The sequence below is a fragment of the Ornithorhynchus anatinus genome, chromosome 8, assembly GCF_004115215.2.
Source record: "Ornithorhynchus anatinus isolate Pmale09 chromosome 8, mOrnAna1.pri.v4, whole genome shotgun sequence".
Lineage (NCBI taxonomy): Eukaryota > Metazoa > Chordata > Mammalia > Monotremata > Ornithorhynchidae > Ornithorhynchus > Ornithorhynchus anatinus.
In genome coordinates this window covers 2312251-2325405 of record NC_041735.1, presented here as the reverse complement: position 1 = coordinate 2325405, position 13155 = coordinate 2312251, and the positions used below count along the sequence as shown (strand labels likewise).

Sequence of the window (13155 nt, the reverse complement as noted above, 5' to 3'; positions counted from 1 at the left end):
CAGATGGGGTAACTGAGTCACAGAGAAGTGAAATGATTTGCTTAAGGTCACACAGCAGACAAGTGACAGAGCCGGAATTAGAACCCATGACCCTCTGACTCCCAAACCCGTACTCTATCCACTGTGCGATGCTGCTTGCAATGTAGAAGCCTGTGTCGAAAGCCCCCTCTTCCTCATCTCCCACTCCCTTCTGCGTCGCCCTGACTTGTTCCCTTTGCTCTTCCCCCTCCTCCCAGCCCCACAGCACTTATGAAGATATCTGTAATTTTATTTATTTGTTTTGATGCCTGTCTCCCCCCCGTAGACTGTGAGCTCGTTGTGGGCACTGTTAATTGTTGTATCGTACTTTCCCAAGTGCTTAGTACAGTGCTCTGCACACGGTAAGTGCTTAATTACTATGATTGAATGAAAGTCAAATGCCTGACTTTCCAATACAAAGTTGGGGAGCAGGGGGAGGGCGGTGCAGGGGGCCCAAATAATCTGAGCCTCGAGGACCAGAGGGAGGTGTGGGGTACACAGTTAGACGCAGAGCAGTGGCACCTCACACTGTGACTGTCGCTCTGCCAGGCACCTGCCCCCCTTAAACCAGCTTCTCCACCAACGAGCCTGAGCCTGAAAACACTCTTCTCCCCGACGCCTGCTAAAGCCTGGCTCCAAAATGGAGGAGCCACCAGGTTCCACAGAAGAGGAAAGGGATCCAGACACTTAGCACAATTCTTTGCCTCAGCAAGCGCTCAATAAATACCACTGATTGACAGATCTAGGATGCTTACCGTCCGGGGGATTGAGATCCATGACCTTCGGACTCCAAAGCCTGTGGTCTATCCAGTATAACCATCCCATTGCATTGTGTGACTCTGGACAAGTCACTTTTCTGTGCCTCAATTCCCTTATCTGTAAAACGGGGATTAAGACTGTGAGCTAATCAGGTTGGTACGGTGTCCAACCTGATTAGCTTGTATCCACCCCTGTGCTTAGTACAGTAAGGGAACTGAGGCACAGAGAAATGACTTGTCCAAGGTCCCACAGCAGACAGGTGATGGACCGGGAATCAGAACCCATGTCTTTCTGACTCCCAGGCTCGGGCTCTATCCTTTAGGCTGCTTCCCCGGGGGGAGAGACCAACTGCAGGCGCTTTGGCTTTTCGCTCCTTTATTGTTTTTTTTCCACAATCATAAAAAATAAATTAGTCCTGAAGAAAAAACAAATCAACGTTTCGGCTGGAGAGGAGACGCAGGCTTGAGAAGGGGCGGCGCTGGCGCCCCCTCCCGCCCGTCCGCGGGATCGACGCGCGCGCGCTGGCGCCCCCTCCCGTCCATTCGCGGGATCGTCGTCCCGGGGCCCAAAGCATTGGTGTGAGTTGTTGGAGCGCTCGTGAACACAAGGACAGGTTAAAGCCCAGCAGAAACACTTTCCAAAATGCCTTAGCTCGTTCTAAATAAGTTGCATCTGGGGGCGAGGGCTCTGTCTGCAGCCCCCCATACGCCTTTCCTATAGAATCTCGTATTTACAATCGACCTCAAAATAAGTTACAACCCAATCTGCCCACCCGCCAGGCCGGAGGCCGCGGGCGCAGAGTGGTGGATGGTCCCTCCCGGAAGGCCAAGGGACACCCCTCCTTCCCCAGGAAGGGCGGGGTCCTTCGATTCCGAGAGGGGGTCGTAGAGGGTGGTCCTCCTGGGTTACCGGAGTGGGTCACTTAGGGGAGGATTCCCCGGGGGGCCGGTGGGTGTTGAGGTTTCGGGGTTGTCCCTCCCCCGGGACGGTGTCGCTTGGCAAAGCGGGAAGAAAGCTGCCTGGTCGGGACCGGGAAAAAGCCCGGGGAAGGTTCGAGAAGGCCCGGGCGGCCTGCAGGAGAGGAGGCCCCGGGGCCCATGGTCCACAGGGGTTAAAGGTCATTCCTGGTTGTCGGCAGAAAACGGCCCCACGCGCGAGCCCGGAGCACGGGGTCTGGGGTGGCGGGGGCGGTCAGGTCCGGAGGGCAACAGGCCCGGACTCTACCTGAGGGCCCAGAGCCCCGCCAGCGTGGCATCGTCCGGCCACGGCACAGTCGCCCCGGCCCAGGACGGGCGGCTCAAACGGCTCTGCCACGGTGGGGAGGTGAGGCCTTCCCGGCCCCGTGCGGAGGCCGGAGGGGCCGGGGCGACTGCAGACGGGGGAGGGGCCGGGGGGCGGTGGGGCTATCTGCGGCCCAGGAGCCCTACGGGCCGGCTGGCCACGCGGGCACAGGAAGCACAGCAGGCGGTCCGGTAGTAGCTGTAGACGCACAGCCGCGCCTGCACCACCACGTTGCAGTTGTAGTACTGGTCCTGGCAGTGCTCATCTAAGCGAGGGCCAAAGAGGAGCGTGAGACATACCCCGGGTTGCAATCGAGCAGGACCATCTATCTGAGCCTGCTGCGGCCGAGCCGGGGCAGGGGCGAAGGGGGGGTCCCCAGGGGAATAGTTTAGGGGATGGGGGGCACAGACTGTGAGAAGTGTGTACTGGAGGAGGGTGGTCCCTCCCACAACAGAGTCAAAGGAGGTTTTTGCCCAACGGGGGTGTGGGACCCGACTAGGTGGGAAGTTGGGTTGTGACTAATCTTGGGGGATGGAGTGAGGCTGGGGGGGGCATGGTGGGGCTGGGGGAGGGCTAATGGGGATGGTGTGGGAAGGAACGAAGGGGGCAGGGAATAATAATAATAATAATTGTATTTGCTAAGCGCTTACTATGTGTCAGGCATTGTACTAATCGCTGGGGTGAATAGAAGCAAATCGGGTTGGACTCAGTCCCTGTCCCACATGGGGCTCACAGTGTTAATCCTCGTTTTACAGATGAGGTAACTGAGGCACAGAAAAGTAAAGTGACTTGCCCAAGGCCACACACGGCAGAGCCGGGATTAGAACCTCTGACCTTCTGACTTCCAGGCCTAAACCTACACCATTCTGGAAATGGGGACGGGCTGGAACTGGGGGATGGGGAATGTTGGGCTGGGGGTGGGCACAGGGAGACAGGGTTGGGGGTAGGGTCCTCACCGATCTCCGGCATGCAGTCCTGCGGGTTGCAGGACTCCTTGTCCTGGGGCTTCAGCTGGGGGTCACAGCGGCTGCTTGGGGCCAGCTGGTCGGAGAGGCAGCGGACCTCCCGCACCCGGAACCCCCCCTCACAGGTCTTGGAGCACTGCGGGGGGACGAAGAGGGGGAGTCGAGAGCAGAGTCAGCCCGATCCAGGGGAGCTGGCTACACCTCACAATCTTTCCGTTCGGCGCTTGAAAATCTGTCCGTGAGCAAGCGTGGGTCTGCACGTGTCTAAACACATGAGTGCGGGGGGCGTCTTGTGTGCAGGGGTGTGTGTACACTCCTGCATGGCTCCACATTTTTGTGGGGAGGGCCTGGGTGGGCAAATTAATCCGTAGTCGTACAAATGAGTCCGCATAAATTAATTTACATTACTGTCTGTGCCCCCCTCCACACTGTAAGCTTCTCGTGGGTGGGAAATGTATCTACCTACTCTGTTATATTGTCCTCTACCAAGTGCTGAGTTTAGTACTGTACACAAAGTAAGTGCTAATAAATACAATTAATGATGGTGATGATAGATTACGTCTCTGTGTGTGTGTCCGCCCGTGTGTTTGGGAGAACACACACTTGCTTCCTTTGCTCTTCCCCCCACTTGGCCCCACAACACTTATGTATATATCTGTCATGTTATTTATGCATATTGATGTCCATTTATTTGTATAAGCACATAGTAAGTGCTTAACAAATACCATAATTACCGTATATATCTGTACTAATGTCTTTATTTGTATCGATGTCTGCTTCCGCCCCTCTAGACAATGAGCTCGTTCTGGGCAGGGATTGTCGCTCTTTATTGCTGTATTGTACTTTCCCAAGTGCTTAGTACAGTGCTCTGCACACAGTAAGTGATTAATAAATATGACTGAATGAATGAGTGAAAGGATGAATGGATGAATGAATGAATACCAGTCTGCCCTAGGAGCACGGAGCCCCCTCCCCCATCCCCTATTGCCACCAGGTTTTCTAGGCTTGGGATGAGGGACCTTGGCGCCTGGTTTCAGGGCGACACTTGGTTTCAGGGCGATGCCCGGAGCTGGGTGGATGGGGAGCAGGCAGAGCCCCAGGGGGAGCCAGGCCAGACTTGGGGGGGCCCCAGTGGGGCGGGGGCTGGTTCCTATCCTCACCCCCGCCCCTGTGGACTCACCGCACTCCACTCGGTGGTGAACCACTTGGCCCCGCAGGGCTGCAGGTGGCAGGGCTGTCGGTTTGGTGGCGCATCCAGAGAGGCGCACTCGTGGGGGTCCAGCACCGCGAAGCCCTCCGCGCTCTTCCGCAGGCAGACCACCTCCCGCTGCTGCGACCCGTGCCCGCACTCGGCCGAGCACTGTGGGAGGAAGCAGACCCGGCCCCAAGAGGGACACCCTCGGACCCAGAGCACGACCGCCGCGTGGCGGACATGGAACCTCAGGCTGGTCAGCATGTGATCCCGGGAAAGGGGCCGTCGAAGCCTGAGACCACGTGGTGGGTGCCCTCGGGGGCTCCTGGATGTTACTGCCCACTCTGCTACAGGCCAGGAGCAGGGGAGAGGGATTCAGGCGGCAGAGAAGGACCAGCGGGAGGTAGGTCTGGGGGGGTGGGGGAGTGGAAGAAAGGCCGGTGTTGGGAGAGGAGGAGGAGGAAGACCTGTAGGGAGAGGGACCGGGGTGAAGAGGACGGGGCGGTGGCAGGACAGGAGAAGAACCAGTGGAGGGGGGGTGAGGGTGAGGGACTTGGGGGCTGGGGAGGAGGAAGAGGATGGGTGGGAGGGGGCCAGGTGATGTGGGGGCTGAATAGAGGGCCCGGAATAGAGAACCCCATCCTTCTCCACTCTCCAGAAGGTTGCTTACCTGGCTCCAGCTGCCAGCAAACCACTCCACCTTCCCCGCACAGGGCCCCTGGTCACAGGGGGACGTCTCCGGGGGCCTGTCGTTCCCACAGCCCTCCAGGGGCAAGCTGCTCACGTGATTGGTCAGGCACACCACCGAGCGCGTCCGCACACCGCTGCCACACTCGGCTGAGCACTGTGGGAGGGCCGGAAGGGAGGGGACCGGCTCAGGATGGGGGCAGGAGACCCTAGAGGGCCGATTCGTGCACCCGGAGCAGGGAGGGAGCGGATCCGGGGAATGGCCAGAGTTCTGGGGCTGGATCTCGGGCATCTGAAGAAAATAGAGGGGTCACTGAGGTTACCCAGCACCAACCCCGGGTGATTTTCCAAAGGAGCTTCTTGATCTTCCGGAGGCCCAGCCCTGGGCAGAACTGGCAGGACCCTGCTCCACACTCCCAGTGTTGAGTTTGGGGCGGGCGTGGGGATGGGGATCACAATACTAGGCTTGAACCCTGGCTACCTTGGGCAACTCACCAAAACCCTCTGGGCTTCACTTACCTCTCTGTAAAACTAACTCATGAACCTACCCTACTTGCTCTTGACTAGAATTTATTACAGTGACCGTCTCTGCTGCTAGTCAGCACACAGAAGGAGCTCAGTAAATCGACTGAGGGGAGGCGGTGTAGCCTAGTGGAAAGAACATGTGTGTGGTAGACATGAGAAAACAGAACTGGTTTTACTCCCGGTTCTACCCCTGGCCCACTGGGTGCCCTGGGGCAAATAACTCTATATCTCTGGGCCTGCTTCTTCAGCTGTAAAATAGGGATAAAATACCTTCATCTTCCTCTCAGGTGCGTTGTGAGGATAAAATAAGATGCCATAATATAATAAAAACTGTGGTATTTGTTAAGAGCTTACTATGTGCCAAGCACTGTATTAGCACTGAGGTATACACAGGGGCTCACGGTCTAAGGAGGAGGGAAAACAGGCATTGAATTCCCATTTTACAGATGGGGAAACTGAGGTCCAGAGCAGGTAAGTGGGCGAGCCAGGATTAAGACCCACCTGAATCCTAAACCTGTGCTCTTTCCACTAGACCACACTGCATGGCCCACGGAGAAGTCCAGAGAGGGTCATGTGACAATGGGAGGGTCCAAAGCTGGCAGGGGGTGGGCAGATGGGACTGGAGCTTCTCCTATCAATAGTCTCAATTCAGGCAGCAAAACAGCTGGTCACATTACCATGACCGAGATACTAGTAGAAGGGAAGGTGATGGGGGAGGAGAGATCACGGTAGGGCTTAGATTGATTGGTGGATGACAGATCCATGCTGGATCAGTGGAGGGAGAATCCGGGATGGAGAGGGGACAGTCAGGGGTGTGGGATGGTCCAGGTTGGGTCACTAGGGGAGAGAGCGTCAGGGATGGAGAAGGGAGAGTAGGGGGTGAGGAAAAGTCCACCCCTAACCATAAGGTATGGTGTTCAGGAAGACGACTACACACAGTTTCTCTAAGTGTTCCGGGGTCCCTGCTGGAGACAGAGTCCTAACCTGGACCAGCTGCCGGGATGGGGGTGTTTAAACAGGAGGATTTTTATCCAACAGCAGCCAAGTTCACACATGGCCTGCACTGGTTTTGACAACACATGCCAAGGCCAAATCCCTCGGAATCACGAAACTAAGAGTTGCCCGCCTTCCAGCCCAGTCAGCCCCTTCTCCAGGATCGGGGGAGGGCCCCCAGCTGCAGGCAGGACCGCCCAGCAGCCCCATGACTGTGGCAGAGGGGAGGACGTCCGGGCCTGGAGGGTGGCAGGGGCACCAGCCTCACCCGCTCGCTCCAGGCGGTCAGGAACCAGCTCCTGGCACAGGCTCCCATGTCGCAGTTTTCCAGGTCGCTGGGTCGCAGCTCCAGGTTGCACTCGGCGTCGTCCACCACATCCCCCAGGTTGCTGACACACTTTACGTCCCGGCTCCTCTGTCCCACGCCGCAGGGCACTGAGCACTGAGAGCCAGCCCGCCACGGTCAGAGCAGCCTCCCCAGTCCTCCCCAGTGGGGCACCAAACACTGAAAGCCAACCTGCATGGTCAGAGCTGCCTCCTTGGTCCTCCCTCACAGGGCACTGAAGACTGAGAGCCAGGAGAGCAGCGTCCTCGGTCCTCCCTAGTAGGGCACTGAGCGTGGCAAGCCAGCCCACCCAGGTTCCCTGCCACCCTTCCTGGCCTTTCCCCCGATCCCTCCCAGTAGCTCGCAAGTGGACCATCTTGGGCTGTGGGGGGCAAGGGGACACCGCCCACTATGATCCCGAGAGCCAGCCCCCGGTTGGGTAGGAGGATGTTTTGAAGCAGGACACCTGAGGCTGAGTTCGGTCAGGGATCTGGTTTGTCCAAGAACACACATTTCCCTGCCACCCTTGTGGTCCCAGAGTGTATTTTATCACCTGCAAGGGTAAGGGTGCAGAGATGGGCATGTGTTCTGACCCACCCCTCATCTCGATTGCCTGAGTTCAAAACCCAATTTCAGGCCCCAGCTCAGAGCCTGGGGCTGGGGGCGATGGAAGGGTTGGAGGGGTCGGATATGCCCCAGGGTAATCTAGTAGACAAAGCACTGGGCTGTAAACCAGATTAGCAACTGGCTGCTGACTAGTTGCTTGGCCCCTCTGGCTAATCTGGCTAAAAGGGATCCTCTCTGGGATGTTTGCAGGGAGGCAGTGTGACTTAGTGGAAAGAGCATAGGACCAGCTTCCAGTCATAATGCTGCCCTTGGCCTGCTGTGTGATCTTGGACAAGTCACTTAACCTCTCTTTGGTCTCAGTGTCCTCATCTATATAAAGGGGATAAAATACCTGTTCTCCATCTCTCTTAGACTGAGCGCCATTTGGAACTGAGGTGATGTCTGGTCATATTACCCTGTGCCTACCCCAGGCAGTCAGGCAGTCAATTGTATTTACTGAGCGCTTACTGCATGCAGAGCACTGTATTAACCACTTGGGAGAGTACAATATAACACATTCTCTGCCCAGAACGAGCTAACCTGCTAGAGTGGCAGACATTAATATCAATAAATAAAATTACACATATATACATAAGTGCTGGGGGCGCTGGGAGGAGGGATGAAGAAAAGGAGCAAGTTAGAGTGACGCAGAAAGGAGTGGAAGAAAAGGAAACAAGGGCTCAGTCAGGGGAGGCCTCTCGGTGGAGATGTGCTTTCAATAAGGCTTTGAAGGTGGAGCAAGTCATTGCCTGTCAGATATGAAGAGGGAGGGTGTCCCAGGCGAGGGGCAGGACATAAGTGAGAGGTCGGTGGTGAGACAGAAGAGATCGAGGTACCATGAGAAGAGGAATGAGGTGCGCGGGATGGTCTGTAGTAGGAGAGTAGCAAGGGATTCAGCACAGTGTTCATGCTGCATAAATATGGGAATTATTAAAAGGGGGAGGTCATTTATATGCCAGCTCTTAGGGAAAGGAAAGGGGTGAGGGAATGCCAGAGTTGGATGGAGGGGTGGGGGTACCGTTTCCCTGGCGACCCTTGTTTCCCCGGGGACCCCAGCTCACCGATGTCCACGCGGTGCGGACCTGCCACTCACTGCAGATCTTCAGCTGGCACGTGGTGGTGGTCTCCGGCTTCTCCAGGTGCTGGCAGCGGTGGGGCTGGACCGTCAGGGTCCGGTTGGCGAACACCTGGCGGCATAGGACCTGGCGGTGCTGCATGCCCAGCCCGCAGGTCTTGCTGCACTCGGACCATTCCCCGATGTCCCAGCTGGCAGGGGGGCACGGGGCAGAGAGACGAGGGGAGATGGCTTCATCTGGGGACGGACGGGCTGGGCCCGCCCGCCCCCACACACACTGCTCCACAGGGGGAGGTCCCCAAAGAGGTGGATGCCCCAGTCTGGAGGGGGCCCTCCCTGCACTTCATCCCAACTAAAGCAGCGTGGTCTAGTGGAAAGAGCCAGCCCTGGGAGTCAAGCATTCTAATCCCGGCTCCACCACGTGTTTACTATGGGTCTTTGGGCAAGTCACTTCTCTTCTCTGGGCCTCAGTTCCCTCATTTGTAAATCGGGGATTAAGACCGTGAGTCCCACGTGGGATGTGGACTGTGTCCAACCTGATGACTTCTTATCTACCCCAACCGCTCAGGATAATGCTTGGCACATAGTGAGCACTTAAAAAATACCACTAAAATAAGTGATGGCTGGGAGCACTGTCAGCCAGCTCCGGGCCAGCTCTGAGAAGATAGCTCTCAGGCCCCCTGGGTTGGACGGTGCCCGGGGCAGGAATGGGCGACAGTGGTGGCAAGCGAGGGCAGCCGAGGGGCTTACAAGGCAGGGCACGGGAAGATGTTGCAGGACTCCTCGTCGGCCCCCGGTCTGGTGCCAGGATCACAGTAGCTGTCGGGTACCTCCTGGTGCCGGTTCCGGCTGACGCAGCGGAAGATGGGGAACTGCGACCCTGTGGGGAACAGGGGACCGGGCAGGGAGGCAGGGAGTCAGTCCGTCAGTCAGTCCTATTTATTGAGCGCTTACTTTCATTCATTCATTCCATCATATTTATGGAGCGCTCACTGTGTGCAAAGCACTGTACTAAGCTTACATTATTTAGTTATTTACTGCGCGCTTGGGAGAGTAGAAGCGACATGGCTTAGTGGATAAAGCATGGGCCTGGGAGTCAGGAGGATTTGGGCTCTAATCTTGGCTCTGCCACTTGCCTGTTGTGTGACCTTGGCAAGTCACTTAACTTCTCTGGGCCTCACTTCCCTCATCTGTCAAAATGGGGATTAAGACTGTGAACCCCATGTGGGACAGGGACTGCGTCCAACGTGACAAATTTGTATCTACCCCAGTGCTTAGTGTGGTGCCTGGCACATAGACAGCACTTAACAAATACCATAATTATTATTACTGTTATTATCATTACAATATAACAGACACAATCCTTGCCCACAACAAGCTTAAAATCTTCAGTGGCCGGTACCACTAACGTCAACAAGCCCTGGTTCTGGAAACCTCTGGAGGAGCCGCCCCAGCAGGACCCTGCCCACTGGTTACCCTCTCCGGACCCAAGGCCGATGGGGACAAGGGCTCACTGTGGAGAGAGAATGAATCTACTCTCCCAAGTGCTTAGCGCAGTGCTCTGCACACATTAAGTGCTCAAAACATACCATTGATCATGATGGTGATGAGGGAGCCCCCTCCAAGGCTCCACTGACTCCAACGCCCTGCCCGGCTCCAGGGCCCCATCGGCACCCACAGCCCTGACACCTTGTTGCGGGCCTCACCTTTCCCACAGGAGGCGGAGCACTCGGTCATCCCAACCTGCTTCCAGTTGTGGTCCCGGCTCCGCCACGGGGGCTGCCCCGCGGGCACCTGGTTGTCCGGCCGGAGGGAGGGGAATCTCCCCGGCTGCCGGACGACGAAGGTCTGGCCCGACTCGCCGGGAAACCCATCCGGCTCCTCGCCCCGCGGGGCTCCAGCCCCTGCCGCCTCCTCCACCGTTGCACTGTCGGGCACCAGCTGCCCATTGAACGGTTCTCCTAGAGAAGCAGGCACAAGCATGAGGATGTGGTGCCCACCGTCCATTTGCCCGAGACCCAGGGCTCTTCTGCGGGATAGGGAGGGAGCAGCGGTTATGGGCTGGGCACCTACTACGTGCCGAGTACTGTACTGAGGACCTGGTGAGTGCTGAGTATTGTACAGGGCACCTGTTCCTTGCCAATTACTGTACCAGGTGCCTTCTGCTTGTCTGGCACCCTTCTGGGCACTTTTGTGTGCTGAGTGCTGTGCTGAGAGCAACACTGTACTGGGTGCCTACTGTGGGTGGGGCGTTATATTGGGTGCCTGCTAGTTGCAGTAAATTCCACACCAGCCCAGGGAAAGATGGAACCAAAGGGCCAAGACCTCTCCTTCAGTGTCTTTATAATTTCTATTTAATAATCATCATCATCTTAACAATAACTGTGGTATTTGTTAAGCACTTACTATGTGCCAGGCACCGTACTAAGTGCTGGGGGGGGAACATGAGTAAATTGTCCCACATCAGGTTTGCAGTCTTAATCCCCATTTTACAGATGAGGAAACTGAGGCACTGAAGAGTGAAGTGACTTGCCCAAGGTCACACAGCAGACAAGTGGTGGAGCTGGGATTAGAACCGGGATTTATGTTGCCCTTCCCTTGCTTTCACCAGCTGCCCCGCTCTGTATTCCAGAATGTGTAAACTTGTAAGCAATTGATAATGAGGATGCTGGAGTCAAGGGAGTGGGAGAAGAGAGATGGAAGGGGGTTTTGGGGGGCCCGAAGGGTACGTGGCAACCAGAGCCCGGGCGAGGTTACCTGGTCTCCGGTGGGGCGGTAGCTGGGGACTGATGGTATTTGCACCGGGCATGATGTACTCGTAGTGGACGCCGGGATTAGGCTGCTGGTGGATCATCTGGGCAAGAAACACGGACAGGGCTTAGGGCCTGCCCTGCCCCCACCCTCAACCCGCTATAATTTGGGGCTCTCCAGAGAGGGAGGGGCCTCTCACACTCTGGGTGGCCCCCCATCATTTCGTGATGAATTTTACTGTCTCACAGCTGTTTGAGAGGAGGCCATGTGGCGCAGTGGAAAGAACGTGAGGCTCTAGAGAAGGCAGTGGGGTCCAGGGACTGGGAAGAGTGAAGAATCCCAGATTCTATGCCCAGTACTGTCCCTGGGCTGCTGCATGACTTCCGACAAGTTATTTAAACTCTCTGGACCTCAGTTTCATTGTCTCTGAAATGGGGAGAAGGGAGGGGCTGGAGGGGAGGGGAAAGGTGGGGGTCACTGGGCTTGGGCCAAGCAGATGCATTATTCATTCAATAGTATTTACTGAGCACTTACTGTGTGCACAGCACTGTTCTAAGCGCTTGGAATGTACATTATTCCCAAATCTTGGGTTGGGGGCTGGGAGAGACTCCGAACCCTGCCCTCACTCCCTCTCCCCTCTCCCACAGACTACCATCCCGCAATGAAGCTCTGGGCTCCCACACTGTCAAGGTGGAGACTGCCCTGCCCGGCAGCCACACGGTCCCCGAGACCCCAGCCTCTCCCATGCCCTTCCCCGACTCTCCCGGTGCCCTCCATCCTCCTCACCCCTCACTCCCGGCCCAGAGACCCTCACCCTCCCCCGCCTTGTCCACCGCACCAAACTTTCCAGCTGCCCCTTGCCCCAAGGTCGGAGCCGGCCTGGGTGTCCACTTTGTCTTTGACACCATTTCCCTCCCTGCTTCCCAACTGCCCCTGCCTCCTGGAGCCTGGGAGACCAAGACTGGCAGCCGACAAGACCTGGACCCTCACCAGGACTCCATAAACTCAGGACTAGGTCCCCACTAATCACCCCAAGAAGCTTGACCCTTCCTGACCCCCAGCCTCATGTTTAGGGAGGGGCCATTCGGCACCCCTGACTCTAATAATAATGATGATGATGGGATTTGTTAAATGCTTACTGTGTGCCCAGCACTGTTCTAAGTGCCGGGGTAGGTAGATACAAGGTTAGCAGGTTGTCCCACGTGGGGCTCACAGTCTTAATCCCCATTTTACAGATGAGAGAACTGAGGCCCAGAGAAGGGAAGTGGCTTGCCCGAAGTCACATAGCTGACAAGTGAGAGAGGTGGCATTAGAACCCATGACTTTTTACTCTGTCACTAAGCCATGCTGCTTCTCTAAATTTCTCATGCTGTTCCTCTAAGCCATGCTGACTCTCCCTAGTGATCCAGAATAAACCATCCCACACTCCTGACCCTCCCCTCTCGTCCGTATCTCTCTAACAGTGACATAGCATGGACCATTCCCTGACTCTCCCCTCTCCATCTCTGATTCTCTCTCCCGCAGGGACCCAACACAAACTATAACACATCTGACCTTCTCCTCTCCATCCCTGACTCTCCCCTAGTGACCCAGCACAGACCAGCCAACACCTCTGATTCCCCCTCTCCATTCCAGACTCTCCTCCATTGACCCAACGCAGCCCATCCAACATCCCCTGACTCTCCTCTCTCCATCCCTGACTCTTTCCCAGTGACCCAGCACAGACATCCATGGCTCTGTCCAAACCCCTCTGGGACCCGCGGGTATTCCTGGCTTTCAGTGAGGAGCCTCCGTGAGCTTCCCGGAGCTGAGATGGGGTGTGTTTCCCACAGTTTGGGAATGCTCTCAGGAGGAAAGACAGGGAAGGGATGGAAGTTTTGCTTTCCCATGAGCAGGCGCCCAAGCAAGTGCTCTGAGCAGGCGCTCTGTATAGGTGCCCCAAGCAGACGTCCCGAGCAGGTGCCCCCCGAGCAGATGC

At 56.6% G+C, this 13155-nt stretch overlaps 1 protein-coding gene across 2 annotated transcripts in view; it reads right to left on the bottom strand.

Annotated features, from left to right (window-relative positions):
- Positions 1–1135: 1135 nt before the first annotated feature.
- THSD4 (thrombospondin type 1 domain containing 4) overlaps positions 1136–13155 on the bottom strand; it is a 105885-nt gene continuing 93865 nt past the window's right edge. For both annotated transcript variants that reach the window (XM_029071429.1, XM_029071430.1), the window contains 9 exons: positions 11184–11280; positions 10133–10387; positions 9177–9306; positions 8413–8617; positions 6689–6862; positions 4886–5059; positions 4204–4383; positions 3015–3159; positions 1136–2323 (listed from right to left, as the gene is read on the bottom strand). In XM_029071429.1, coding sequence (XP_028927262.1) covers positions 2181–2323; positions 3015–3159; positions 4204–4383; positions 4886–5059; positions 6689–6862; positions 8413–8617; positions 9177–9306; positions 10133–10387; positions 11184–11280 — 1503 coding nt within the window. In that variant the 3' untranslated portion in view covers positions 1136–2180. The remainder of the gene's footprint in view (positions 2324–3014; positions 3160–4203; positions 4384–4885; positions 5060–6688; positions 6863–8412; positions 8618–9176; positions 9307–10132; positions 10388–11183; positions 11281–13155) is intronic.